A 14,921-nucleotide genomic window follows, 5' to 3' on the forward strand; every position below is an offset into this window, starting at 1 on the left:
GGGGATGGGATGGTGGTGTTGAATTATAATTCTGGAGTTCAGATATGACTTTTATTGGTAGTCAGTGAAAATAAATATTTGGTCATTGGTTCGGGGCACTCACAGATTCTTGAAATTTAATAAATACTAGAATTCATAAACATTATACTGCTGGAAAAGAAACAAACAAAAAAAGTACCTTCACAGCCTATTTCATCAGACCCATCACCACAGTCATTTTTGCCATCGCACACTTGATCAGTTGTAATACAGCGACGGTTAGAACAGGATTTAAAGCCTCTTCGACAGCTTCTATTTTCTGGTAAATTAAAATACAAGGACTATTATTTTATTTACATAACCTTCCTATTAACATGGCTAGATAAGAGTAAGTTTTGGAATTTGGAGCAGAGTCAATAAACTATGAATCCGCTTATATGGCTAGTCAGAAACATTACATGGAAACAAGATATGACAATGTAACCCAATGAGATAAAAGAATCTTACCACAATAAAATAACTTCTCATCAGACTTGTCTTTACAATGGGAGATGCCATCGCAGGACAGCTGGTAATCAATGCATTCTCCATTTCCGCATTCAAACTCAGAGTAAAAGTTGCATGAGGAGTTTTTAGCTGAAAGAGTGAACAACAGAAAAGCAAGCATGAGTTTGTTTGTTTGTTTATTTATTTAAAGTATGAATAATCTGCCCTTCGCCCAAAGTTCCCAGGGTGGAAATATACACAGTCTAAGCAAAAAAGAAAAAAGGAAGAAAGAAGATCAAAACAAGTGTTAAAACAAAATACAGAAGTTCAAAGTGAATGTTGCAACAGCCAATGGCAATTCTGTAACTAACTAAATATGTATTACAAAAATGTTGTATATTTCAGACTGCAAATATTCCACTTCAGAGTGCCCTGGACCCAAGCCATGGAGAAATAGAAGCCATGCTGCTATGAACACACACACACACACACACACACACACACACACACACACACACTTGTAATTTCCAACTTCATGATGTTCTGAAACCTTGAATCATTTCATTTTCTATTCAATTAAGAATGACTAGTTTTGGAATAATAGAATCATAGAATTGTAGAGTTGGGAGGGGCCGACTCTTCAACTAAATAGTTGGACCAGCAGGAGCCACAGCAAGGAGTCACCTCTCTTCCCCCCATGTGCCCACCAATCAGTTCTGGGAGGATCGGAAGAAGGGGAAGGAGAGGGGAGATGGGTCTGCCTGGCCAACTTAAATGCTTGAATTGATGGAATAATCAGCTTAGCAATATGTTGAATTCCACCCTTTGATGCCAGCCATAAAAACCACATTTGTGCCAACTACAGATTACTACTACCTGCTACTGATTCCATACTGTCAATTAACAAGACCTGAACTGAAAGCAATGAATTTGGACCAGAACAGCAGACTAAATTGGTGGTAACTTAGTATACCAAAACAATAAAAATGTGCTCTTGCCTTCACATGAAAAATTTTAAGCATACTTGGAAAAGATGTAATACAGTGGTACCTCGGGTTACATACACTTCAGCATACAGACTCTGCTAACCCAGAAATAGTACCTCTGGTTAAGAACTTTGCTTCAGGATGAGAACAGAAATCGTGTGGCGGTGGCGCAGCAGCAGCAGCAGGCCCCATTAGCTAAAGTGGTGCTTCAGGTTAAGAACAGTTTCAGGTTAAGAACGGACCTCCGGAATGAATTAAGTACGTAACCAGAGGTACCACTGTACAGTGGTACCTCGAGTTACAACTGCCTGAGGTTACAAACGCTTCAGGTTACAAACTCCTGGAAGAGTTACCACAAGTTGAGAACTTTGCCCCAGGTTGAGAACAGAAATCGTGTGCCGGCGGCACAGCAGCAGCAGCAGCAAGAGGCCCCATTAGCGAAAGCACACCTCTAGTTAAGAACAGTTTCAGGTTAAGAACGGACCTCCGGAATGAATTAAGTTAGTAACTAGAGGTACCACTGTATTACAATGTAGTGTATCCGTTACTTAACAACCAATGGTAAGATCTATACTAAAGTTGTCTGAGTTAAACAGCTTAATGCCTTTGGGAAGTAAAAATACTTGAACATGTTGCCAAATTAATTCCAGTTTTGAACTTACTGCAAATCAGCTGTGTGAGGTGCTCTCAGTGATATGCTGATGGTTTGTTAGTAGTGGTTCCAAGTCTATACTGAAATAAGCTGTTAATAAGAAATACTAATGTTTTAATTACATTAACTTGGAACCATTGCAAATCAGGTGCCTGTCCATACAAGATCAATTGATCTCTTCAGGATATGAGTTTCACAGCTATTCTACGATTGTGGTACACTGCAGCTGTGCTACAGCTTTAATTAACATGCTTTTTATCACTGTAAATCATCTGTAGGAGCCACTTTATCTCAATTATAATGCCAAACAGGAGCACCAATGCAACAAGGACTGCATATCTATAGTACAGTCACTTTAATTTATTGAAGAAAATCTGCTTTAGATCAACTCTACATGCACAATTCCAAAGTTTGAAACATTTTAATTCCAGCAGTCACCTATGCTCTTTAAATAGCCTCTTGATGTGAAGTATTCAAATACATCATATACATTATTAAATACAACTAATTAACAAAATATGGAAATATAAACTTGATGTAAATTTAATTGATGTTTACAGTTGCAAGCAGCACTTAAAGACTCTTGGAAAATGCCAAAAATTTCATTGGACAAAGGTGCAAAAAGTCCTAAAATTTAGAGAATGGTAAAGGCAGAACACTTACATTTCTCAGCTAACTTTCTGGATGTTTCAAAATACTGCTTCACATTTCTAGCCGGTGGTTTTAGATCACTCTCTTTATGAGAGTAGGGGGTATGTGGAGAGTTTGCAGGCTGTGAGGGGTAGTTCCACTATTTGCCACCAGTCATTGACTCTTGGACGTTTGTGCAGTTGATATGCACAAATAACAATTAGTATTGTTATTGTTGTTATTGATTTGATTTGATTTGATTTGATTTATAACCAACATTTTACCCTAAAGTTTTACACTGAGTCATACATTCAGCAGACAGATAGGTTAAGACAGAAGATAAAGGGTGCAGTGAAAAAGTTTGGGTACTCCTCCCATGGTTATGTGTAATTGTAAGGCATACATAATTCTTGGAATGCACAAGGGCAAATTCAAGCACTTACATATATATAAAAGAAATGCTTCAAAAGCTTTCATCAATATATTTTCCAGACAATTTAGCAGATACAAGCAAAATACTGCTGGATCTAGATATGCTGTAGGATTTTAATCTAACTAAATTTTACTGTGAAATTACCCTGTCAGAACCTGCTTCACCTGATTGCAGTTCAAAATTCCATATCTATGGCTTTCATGCCTTCTTTTGTCCCTGGTGCCATTTCAGTGGTGGGGCTAAGCAGTCATGGTGGGCTCCGTTTGTCCTCCATCCTTCGCCCCGCCTCTGGGGTGCACAACACACATACATGCCCCAGGCAGCGTGGAGACAAGCTCCACCGCCGCTTGCTGCTATTATCAATTAATATTACTTACGCACACATCTGTTGTCATCTGTAAGTATTCGTTCACCCCTACATGAACAATTAACACGGCCATCGGGGGTCAGAAGACATAAGTCATGACAGCCCCCATTCATCTGGGCACAAGGGGATAATTCACCTAAAAGAGAGAGAAAGAGAGACACTATAATATAAAAACATAAAAAAGAAGTAATCTAATATTGACATTGGAACTACTTGCTTTATTGTTCAGAAACGCTTGATGGTAATAGTAACAATAATAATAATTTTATTATCTATGCCCTGCCCATCTGGCTGAGTTTCCCCAGCCACTCAATCTTGACTGATTTATGTCTAACAAAATTATGGGACGCCTAAGGAAACACAAATTAATTTTAAGCTTTGCTCTTAGTACATAGAGGAAAAATGGAAAATAGGAAGCTGCAAGGTGCTTCACCTGTGACTGTATTTTGATACCTTCAAAACTGTATATATAAATAAAAATATTGCAGTTTTTAAAAAAGGATTTTCCTTGCATCGCCGAACCTTGTGCCCTCCTCTTCTCCCTGGGGGTTGTCTCAATGCTCCAGAGAAAATTTGGGGATAGCATTGTGTGCCAAGTCCCATTATGCTAGCAGGAATCCTTGTGCTGGCGTCTGCTAGTGCACATTTCTGCAATTAGTTTTCCCTAATACAACGCATTTATATGCACACTTAACACTAATAATAGGCATTTTATATGCATTTTGAGATGAAGAACTGTATTGCAAAAATTTGAGAAGCATGGGTCTCAAAATAAGCTGTGCTTCAGATCATGTACTGTTTTAGGAAGTGCAAATTATGTAGATTTGCATTAAAATGAGAATGAAGCAGAATTTGCCCCACATTCCTAGGTGGTGGTGAGGGTAGCACTGGTGGGAGTGCTGCTGTCAATCCAACACAAACCTCAATTTAGGAGATGCCCTGCCCCAGGCCAGTCCAGATAGACAGCAGTGATGTGGGGAGTGGGGAGGGGGGACTCCACACACACAGTTAATCTAGCAGTCTAATGAGCAGGCCAATAGTAACTATATTAGAAGAATTAGGTACGTTGAATTGGGTGGCATTAGTTCCTTCATGAAGTATGTGTCTAACCCCATTATTATAACACCGTGATGGTGTGTGATACAGATGGGCAAACTTGCCAATTTCTGTTTACCCAATTTCTCATTTTTCCACTCTTAAGTTCGGTTTTCCACATTTCCACATCATGTTGTGAATTCATTTAAAGAAAGGTCTTCATGACCATTAATGAGCATTTTAGTGTGACTTTCTCCAAAGCTTTGCATGCAATTTTACATTTTGCATGTGATTTCTCCTAAAATTGTGCATTTATATATGCAATTTTCACTAATGTGAGCATTGTTCGGCACACTTTAGTATACAACTCTTTATACTTTGCTGGACTACTACATTGCAAAATTCAGAGAAGTTCAGATTTTGACAGATAGCTGTGCTTCAGTTAGCACACTGTTTTGAAAAATACAAATTGTAAATGCATATAAATGCAAATTGAATTAAACTTCTCCCCATCCCTAGTGCATGATGCCATAAATGCCTAGTACTACACTGTCTTAGGGAGTAATTTAGGCTATGGGACATTCACCCCAAAGAAGTTTGAAATGGATCTGTATCAGACACTGAGTTCCAAAGACCTTCATGCAAATTCCAATCCATATCAAGATGCATTGTGCATTAGTCTATGAATTAACCATGCTGGGCAAGTCTGATTATGGTTATAACTTTCCAGGTGTTTGCACAAGGCTTGAAGAGAATTCTTCATCTTTCTTTATCCAAAGGAACACTGCAAACCCATCATCTTCTGAAGATTAGCACTTGTCAACAAATGCTTTAGTTAAGCTTGCAGCCCCCTTTGGTATGTGACTTTCCTGTCATATAAAAGGTTACTATATAACTAAATAAGGAATTACAGTATGATAAACTACAAAAATAACCTTTTTACTTATTTTTTTAAAAAAATAACTATCTACCAATAAATAAATATTAATGGTGTGTTTGGTAACTTACAGCTGTTAGTGTCATTAGCAACAGCTATGATGCCCATTGGTTGATGTGGTATGTCAGATCTAAGAATTTTTGTATCTCCACCTGTATATTTATTGGATCGCAGAATAGCTCTTCTCACCCAGTCGGTCCAGAAGATCCAGTCATCATAAACGGCCAGACTGAGAAAGGTGCCAGGTCCAGATTTGACAATCACCTGGTTAGAAAAGGAAATAGGCATCAATTGAATGTATATTTATACTCCTGCTGTTTGTCTATTTAATTTCTTCCACAGGATGTTATTTTTGTTTCAATCAATATCGGAGATTGGCAAGACAGATTGTTTCAACAAATGGCAAAAAGTTATTTCCAAAGATATCTGGCAAGGGAAAAACCATAACATATAAAGTATTGATAGATGTGAAAGAGAGAGAAGGTTTCTCTCTGCTGGATACGAGATTATATTACGAAGCAGATTGTATGTGCTGGTTGAAGGAATGGTTGTTATTGAAGAAATCACATCTTTTAGATTTGGAAGGTCATGATAATATTTTAATAACATGGAAGGATTAATGTAAAAACCTGCAGTTTCAAAATATATATGGGATATACACAGGAATAGATATATAAAAGAATATGTTGAGATAATATGGAGCATGCAGGAAGATGATAAGAAATTTAAAAAACCATAGAAAGAGGAGGAAGGGAGTCGGAGTTTGAAATGTTAAAATTATGACTGAATAATTGTTGTTATATATATCAATTATTTAATAAAAGTAATTGGGATGCTATGTATCAGTTCTTGGCATGCTGGCATCATTTGTGTCATTGGCATACACAATAGTTCAGAATATAGTTGCATTTCTATAGCAATGTAGTTGCATTTGGATAATTAAAAGTCACACATTATTTTTCCCACATCAATAAGGATTAAAGGGCACTGAATGGAGAAGGCAATATTATTGTAAATTATTTTTCTTCAGTTATACAGAAAGTATCAGCATATTTCTAGAAATCAGCATTATGATCTTACTCACATTTCTGAGTGATCCATCATATTCACACCTTTCTATTTTCCCCAAGCTGCCATCGGAAAAGTACAATTTCTCTGCACTGTGATCAATCGCAAGTCCATTTGGTGTCAGGAGGTCAGTGCTAATAACAACTTGTGCATTTTTGCCATACAATGTAGCTCTCATGATGCTTGGATGCTGCTCATTCCAATTAGTCCAAAACATTAAACTATATGAAAAAAGGTTGAAAGACAGACACAATTTCCTCATCTTAAAATGGACATTTCAGCCACATAAATGGACATATAATGCAGCAGTGGTTCTGCTTTGAAAGCTGGTGGAATTATTGAAAACAGGTCCTTGTAATCACCACAAAATCACATCTACATCAGCGGCACTTCTTTAGATTAAGGGAATGGTGAAACAACTACTGAAATAGGACAAAAGGTTCCAGGGTTGAGGGCAAATAGTCTAGATGTTTTGGGAGTGGGAGCTTTCCTTGACATCTTTTAAAATATGTAGTCTGAGCGTTAAAAGGTCTCCCCACCCCCCCACACGGTCCATCTCTCTGCTCAGTCGCTGTAGGACATGTTTTCCTTAGGAGTTGACATGATGGCAACAACATTGTGTCAAGATGTAAGTGCTGTTGCTGTCAACTCCTGTGAGGGGGGAAAAAAACTTCGGCTGGCACTGAGAGAAAAAGAAAATGTGCTTAACTCTTGGGCTACCTTTTAAAACATCAAGCTAAGTGACACTCCACCCAAATATTTTGGCTAACCCCACCGCCAAAAGCTGAAAGGCAATCTAGACACACATGCACACACACAAATCCCCACATTAGGATGGTGAAGTGCCACACTAGAAAGTGCCACTTCTGTTCAGGGATTCTAACAATCCAATCTCAGGGTTGAGATGCCATGGTTATTCATCCAAGAGTGACTTGAAAACAAATGTCTGGAGAAGAGGACTTTAATAGAGAGATTTCAAGAATCCTGGAAACTGTCACATCTCCAACTTGGAAGAAGAGCAATGCAATAGAAAGCATTATGGCATTCCTTTCCCCTATAGTTACCAGTTCCTCAAGAACCCTTCTCTTTATTTTCCTACAATTTGGAGGTGGCAGTAGCAGCAAAGACATATTATTTTTTCTTCTTTCCACTCATTTGTCTTGAAGTGCTCCCTGGTGCATAACTCTGGCCTCAGCACGTTAGGCAGATAGGTGGGTCTTGAGACTACAGGCCACAATGCCTGTATGGAGATTCCAAGAGCCAAACTCAACTGCTCTGCCAGTTCTGATGCAGTCTCCAATGTGTTGGGATACAAGAAGCGGAATTGGGGAGAAACACTTCCTACTACCACCACAGTACTGTTTTACATGTCAGTAAAGGAAATAGGGGATACTTTAGGAGCCAACAGGAAGGTGGGGTGTCATTTGACAAGTCCTTCAGACGTGGGGAATAAAAGACTCGAAACCTGCATAGGCAACATATACAAACAAATGATTGCCCTTGCCCCACACAACTTGAATCTTTTTACAAGCATCAAAAATTAAGCAAAAGATAAAGAACACTACTCAATACCAAAGCGAATTTGTAGAAATCAAGACATTTTGGGCAAAATCCATTAAAAACTTTAAGGTGCACTTCCTCTTTGGTAGTCCCACAGACTATGATTCATTGGAATTATCTCATATTAGAAACATATACACACAACACTGTTTGTTTCCTAATGCAACCAAGAGGAACCTAACTTGACAATGTAAAGTTTGTCATACAGTAACGAATATGACTATGGCACTTACTTTTGGCATTCATCAAGAGCTAATACATGTGGATGATCATCTTCAGACATAGTTATGACTGCTTCTCTGTTGAAAGCACCTCTCCGTCTCTGATCAACTGTGTGTCTTGTGATAGAAGACGTAGTAGAGCTGGTCCAGTACAAAGTATCCCATGTTCTATGATATGCAAGACCCTCCACAGAACCGACATCTGATAGAGAACACATATTTTATATTTAAATCAAGTGAGCACGTTCCAAAATAGAATTGTGTAAAACTCTCATTGTCACACATGCAAAAAAAAATGTAATTACCACACAAAAATAAGCTACCTGTGCAATGCTAATGGACACATGAATGTTTTAATAATTATTCTGGAAAATAATGGTTGAATAAGACTTGAATATGATTGAACATGATTGAATATGCTTGTTAAATAATAGTTTGAATTAACAGCAGTGGATAAATACAACAATTGGAATGTGAGTTGGGGGGTGAGTCAAGAATAAAGGGTGATAGCCAGCTAAGGCATATGCAGAGTTTTCAAAGGTTCTACTTGGGGTATGACTAATGTTGAATATCATCCAACTACTGGATACTGCAAAGCTTCCATACATACACAGAATGCTTCCAACATATATTGCCTGGCAGCTGGAGAAACGTTCCCAACATACACAGCAATCAGAGTGGTTTGTACATGTAGCAGGGGGACATAAATGCAGTTTATAAATAGTGGTTTGTAAATGTAGTAGGAGTTGGTTTGTGCGGGTTTGCAGAACTGTCAGGGAAAGTAAGTAAATAAAATGACCCCTTCAGAAGTCATAGGAGAATGGGGACTGCTGCAAGTCCTTTGATTTCAACTGGAATGTAGCCTATTGGAAATAGCCTTAAAGATGGATATGAAACCATCAGCAACTGTCATACACTAATTATTTGCCAACAAACTCATGATAAATATTTTTCATTGTCATCTGAAGTGTCAAATAATATTTTGATAACATGAAAATCAATGCCATACACTGATTTTCTCAATCTGTAATAATGCATGGGATTTATATATCTATCAATATAATATTTTCAGCCCTAACACACTAAATCAGGGTGGGGAACCTTTTTAGGCTAGTGGGCCAGATCACTATCTCTCCACCCCACACTTTAGTGCCTAAATTAAAGCACTGATGGCATCAATACAGAGAGCACCAATTATATTTATTTCATCTCATTCATGAAGCAATGCGTTTATGAGTTTATGAGTTTCAAATGAAGTGAACACTAATACAATATGATATTAATATACAACACTCACATTATTCACCTGCTCCTGACAATCTGAATTAAATCAGTAATATGGTATATAACTGATTAACTGTCTACACAACGGAAAGCAACAGCTTATGATTTACAGAGGCAATGGTACAGTGATCACATCATTACATTGCCAAATGCCATCTATCACTTTTACTGAACTTAACGAAGATGGATTACATCCCACCAATGAGATGCAGCCCATGAATACTATCCTGCTGCTCTTCATCTGACTTGCCTAGGAAACGGAATAACAAATAAATAACAAAATAACTGATGAAATCACATGAAACACCTTTTCTTGTGCATAGACAATACAAACAACTAAAAAACACCAGCCATTGCAATTGACACTTTTACAACTGGTTAGTTCAAACTAGAAAAACACACAGAGAGAGATTGTAAATATTATTTCCCCCATGTTTTAAGTTCATTCAACGTATTATGTTTCTTGTTCTTAAGATTCTATTCTTCAAATATCCTACAAAAACGGAAGGCACAGCTATTCCTCCTCCAACCTCACATGGTGAATAAGGTACATGAAACCTATTATGCCCCATGCAGGGTTCGCCCAGGATGTTTTGCCATTTGAGGCGAAACAGAAATACTTCCGACCTCCACCTGAGCTTTCCCATCACCACCTCCTCCTTCGCAGCCTCTCCTTTCACTAAAGGAGGCAAGGGAGTAGGAGGAGGCCAGAAAGGAGCAGACGATGGCAGGCTAGCCAGCCCTGGCCCCATGAATTTTTTCCAAACAATATTGGGGGTTGCTGAACTAAAAGCAGCTGAAGAGCTTGATGCACATTCCTCATTTTCACACAAAGTTCCTACATAAATCTTTCCACCGGGTAATGAAAAAAGCACAGTGGCGGTGGTGGAAAAGACTAATGGATGATTACAAAAGCACAGATTTCAGCAACAAATACAACCTGTTCTCTCACCACTGTACATGCTAAAACTGAGAACTAATAATGGCCATACATAATTAGGTGTTTGGCCTAAAGTATATCCATAAAGAATATTGTGAGTTGAGTTGTGGTCAATGCATTTTTGGAGGTATTTTAACCATATTATGCATTTACCGGTACTGCTTGTTTTCTTGTTTACTGTGCTCAGTCATTGTGTTCACGCAATTTACCTTTTCAGGAAGAGTCTGTCAGTTGCTTTCCTAGCCCAGATGCTGGGAATGAGGTTGGTTTCTGACAATCTGTTCATACAGAATATTTGTAACAGACAACAGGTGGTCACCATTTGGTGACTGATATTAAAGCAGTGTTTTGAAGCAATAAACCATATGAGGATATGATTCAACAGTTCACACAAATTATAAATGGCACAATGAGAGCACTAATTAATTCTTTACTCTTTCAGTGGGTTCCTAAGATAGTCATAAAGCAACAAACCACCAATTGCCTACCCCCATCCCCAACATGTAATAATAAGCTATAATAAAAATGAATAAATTGGCAGGATGAAGAATTTGTCTCCTGACTGACAGATTGTTTGATTGTCTGATTAGATCCTTTTTGCAAACATTAAAAGAAAGATGCTACTTAGCATGATAAAATAAGTATGCATATGCAATTTGTAAAATTAGAAAATGTGGCACTTACTGAACTCATCAACCAACTCATCAGAATAGAGATTTAACACTATAATGACACATGCTTTTTGCGGGACTCTTTATACACCATAAAGAAAGTTAAATATTAGGCAATTTCTATGGAGCTTATTAGTAAAAAACACAAAACATTTAATACTTTTTTCCTGGATTGTCACAGACTTCATCTTTTATTCAACTCATGGTGAAATTACAAAAATGATATAAAGATCTTAAGATTTTATTATAGAAAAAGTTATTGTACAGAAGCCTAAAAATATTAAGGGAACCTAAAATATATATCATGATTAATACTTAATAAGATAAATGCTAACCTAGATGCTTTCGTCTGGAAGTTAAATAGGAACCACTTAACTAAAAGGAACAGTAACACACAGTTGAACAACCTCAGTGGAGAGATATGCAATATATTACAAAGCCAGTCACTTTGTGTTAGGGATAAATTGACTTTTATTCTATAACTCCTATTGCTTAAAGGTACAAATAGTCTAGGCAGCCTTTCAATTCAGAACACTAATATTATGAAAAATGTGACAAACTGACAAAAGCAAATCAATACCATTTTCCATATATATATATATATATATATGCAGGTTTTGGTGTCCAGAAGAAGGCCGGCACTCGGCGGTGGATTCGGCTGCGGGGAGGCTCTCGACAACCCGCCACCATGTAACAAGAAGCCGAAAGCACCAGCCTGAAGATGACGAGTGAGACCTCGTCGAAACGTCGCCTAGACACCCCAACTTTTACACGGGAAGACACCCGAGGACACCAAAACCTGCATTCCTGTACCCGTGAAAATCTACGAAAACATATATATATATATATATATATATATATATATATATATATATGCTAGACGCTGAATTAATACTAGCTTTTCTCACTCAGTCCTTTAAAATCCTTTCCTCTGTGAGATTTTTTTAAAAAGATATGTATTGGCTTCATAACTACGTCATGATACAGGAGTTGAAAGGAACTGGAGTCCAGTGAATAAGCTGATGAAGCTGTTGAGAGCAGCCATTAGAAGTTTTGGAGCAAAGTGTCACCAACACATTGATGACACACAGCTCTATTTCTCTGTAGTATCTGAATCAGAAGAGGCTGTCAAAACTCCGGTGTGAATGCAGTGGTGGATTGGAGGGGGCCCCTATAAAGTATGCTTGAATCATGGGAAGATTTGGATGGGTGGTCCCCGTGTCCAGGCAATAGGCAAGTTACCTCTTCTTTCTTAAGGAGTAGGAGTAGGTAGGGACGCAGGTGGCGTGTGGCCTAAACAACAGAGCCTAGTGCTTGCCAATCAGAAGGTTGGCGGTTCGAATCCCCGCAACAGGGTGAGCTCCCGTTGCTGAGTCCCTGCTCCTGCTAACCTGACAGTTCAAAAGCACGTCAAAGTGCAAGTAGATAAATAGGTACCGCTCCGGCAGGAAGGTAAATGGCATTTCCGTGTGCTGCTCTGGTTTCACCAGAAGCTGCTTAGTCATGCTGGCCACATGACCCGGAAAAACTGTCTGTGGACAAAACTCCCTCGGCCAGTAAAGCAAGACGAGCGCCGCAACCCCAGAGTCGTCCGCGACTGGACTTAACGGTCAGGGGTTCCTTTACCTTTACCTTTATGTAGCTTGGGGGTGACTCCTGCACACATCTCTGTCACTAGAGGTACAACTGTCCTTTGTGTCTAGGAATGCCTTTTTACCACCTTCATCATCAGCTACAGTCATTACTAAACAGCCTGGCCACTGTAGTACATATTTTGGTAAACTCAAGGCTGGTTTATTGCAACACGCTCTGTGTGCGGCTTCCCTTGGGCCTCATCCAGAAAAACCAACTGGTCCAGAATGCAGTGGCATCGTTGTTGCTGTTTTTTTTATAAAAAAAACTGCACTGGCTTCCCATCCACTACCAGGTCAGGTTCAAGGTTCTTGTATCAGTTTACACAGTTCTGAACAACTTAGGTCCTAGTTACCTTACGGACAACCTGGACCTATTCATCCAAACTGGATGACTGAGATCATCTGTAGAAGTGTTAGTCAACTCCCAAGTTAGTAAGGCTGAATAGTAAGGAATAAAATTGGGAAGGAGAACTGAGGGAATCCATTTCTCCATCCCTTTCCTTCATTGCAAGTGGAGCTCCATTAACCTCAAGTCTGGCACCAAATACAAGTGAAAATGCAACTTGCATCCCTAGTTGTTACCATCAGCATATAATTCTAAAACAGCAGCTTTTAAAGTTTTGTCAGGACAGTCAAAAGAATACTGTAAACTGCTCTGTGATCCTCAGATGAAAGGTGGTATATAAATTTATTTGTTGTTGTTATTTTTTCGGTAATAAAGCAATGATATTTTTTTTATCTAGCACCATCATAGTGCATGGTGCCTTACAGAGTTACATGGGCATAAAAGATAAGTCCTTGCCTCCAATCTAAGATGTAAATGACCTCTACCTATAACCCCCCCCCATTTAAAAATGATAATTATATTTTAATAGAAGCCTATCTCCCACTTCTCCTATCCTGGTTTCTGACTTTTGCAAGCTCTCTCCTCATCCCCGCCAGTGGCGTAGCGTGGGGGGTGCCAGGGGTGCCGGCCGCACCGGGCGCAACATTTTAGGGGGCGCGTTTGGTCGGCCCCCCTCGAGGAAGCGGGAACCTCTCCAAGGCACAGCGTGCCGTCGGTAGAGGAAAAAAGCCGCGCAACAGCAGCAGCAGCAAAGTCGGGAGGAGGAGGAGGTGGAGCGAGCCTGCTAATTCCTTGCTGGGAATTAAGCGGCTCAAGACTCTCTCCACTGGCCGCCTGGGTAGTGAGCCGAGCCGAGCAGGGAGTCTGGCGAGGGGGCGGGAAGAGACTTCCCCCCCTTTTTTCCACCTCGCCTGGTCAAAAAGGAGAGCGGAGTCTCCTCAGGGCGCCCTCAGGCAGGGCAGGGAAAGGCAAGCAGAGCGAGGAGGAGAGAAGGGGGGGGGGGAGCAGCCAGGAAACGCCGCGGTGTGGAGGAGGAATCAACTTAGGAGAGAAAGCGAAAAGCCTTGGAGAAAGGGAAAAAAGGAAAGAAAAGAGGCAGCTCCAGGAGAGCGCGGGGGAAAGAGAAGCCTCGCTGCTGCTGCTTGGGAGAGTAAATTACTGTACTTGCCTTGCCCCGGGTTAGGGGGCGCAAATTACTTGCCTTGCCCCGGGTGCTGATAACCCACGCTACGCCGCTGATCCCCGCCCCCATGCTACTCCATGCTGGAAAGGATGCAGTGCATTCTTACGCACATTCAGACTGAAGAACTTTACTAATATAATTCAAACATAAAAGGAGAAGATGCTGTCAGTCTTAACTTGCTCTTATACAGTTACTTATGCACCACTACAGGTAAATGATCTAACAAAATAACAACAACCAATACCAGGTTTATTACTGACCAACCCCTAATTTAGTCTTTAAAAACCATCTAAAAACCATAATAGTTTCACATCTAAAATCCCCGATGTTGGAGAGCAATCTTTTTCTCACTAGTAATGTTCATGTGCAAGAGATCACAAGTTGACAACGCAGCTGATCTTACATTTTAAGCACACACAAGCACACACCCCTTTATTATATTAATCCTATGCTTACAATATGGTATTTAATTTGAAAAAGTGAATGCAGCATATATGACAGTTGACCGA

The 14,921-nt window shown here is 39.4% G+C and overlaps 1 protein-coding gene across 6 annotated transcripts in view; it reads right to left on the bottom strand.

Annotated features, from left to right (window-relative positions):
• The window catches only part of LRP1B (LDL receptor related protein 1B), a 754,317-nt gene that overhangs the window by 95,737 nt on the left and 643,659 nt on the right, over window positions 1-14,921 (bottom strand). For all 6 annotated transcript variants that reach the window (XM_028745157.2, XM_028745183.2, XM_028745175.2 and 3 more), the window contains 6 exons: window positions 8,367-8,556; window positions 6,590-6,794; window positions 5,577-5,769; window positions 3,544-3,669; window positions 487-615; window positions 179-298 (listed from right to left, as the gene is read on the bottom strand). In XM_028745157.2, the coding sequence (XP_028600990.2) occupies window positions 179-298; window positions 487-615; window positions 3,544-3,669; window positions 5,577-5,769; window positions 6,590-6,794; window positions 8,367-8,556 (963 nt within the window). The remainder of the gene's footprint in view (window positions 1-178; window positions 299-486; window positions 616-3,543; window positions 3,670-5,576; window positions 5,770-6,589; window positions 6,795-8,366; window positions 8,557-14,921) is intronic.

This window comes from Podarcis muralis, chromosome 1, assembly GCF_964188315.1.
Source record: "Podarcis muralis chromosome 1, rPodMur119.hap1.1, whole genome shotgun sequence".
Taxonomy (NCBI): domain Eukaryota; kingdom Metazoa; phylum Chordata; class Lepidosauria; order Squamata; family Lacertidae; genus Podarcis; species Podarcis muralis.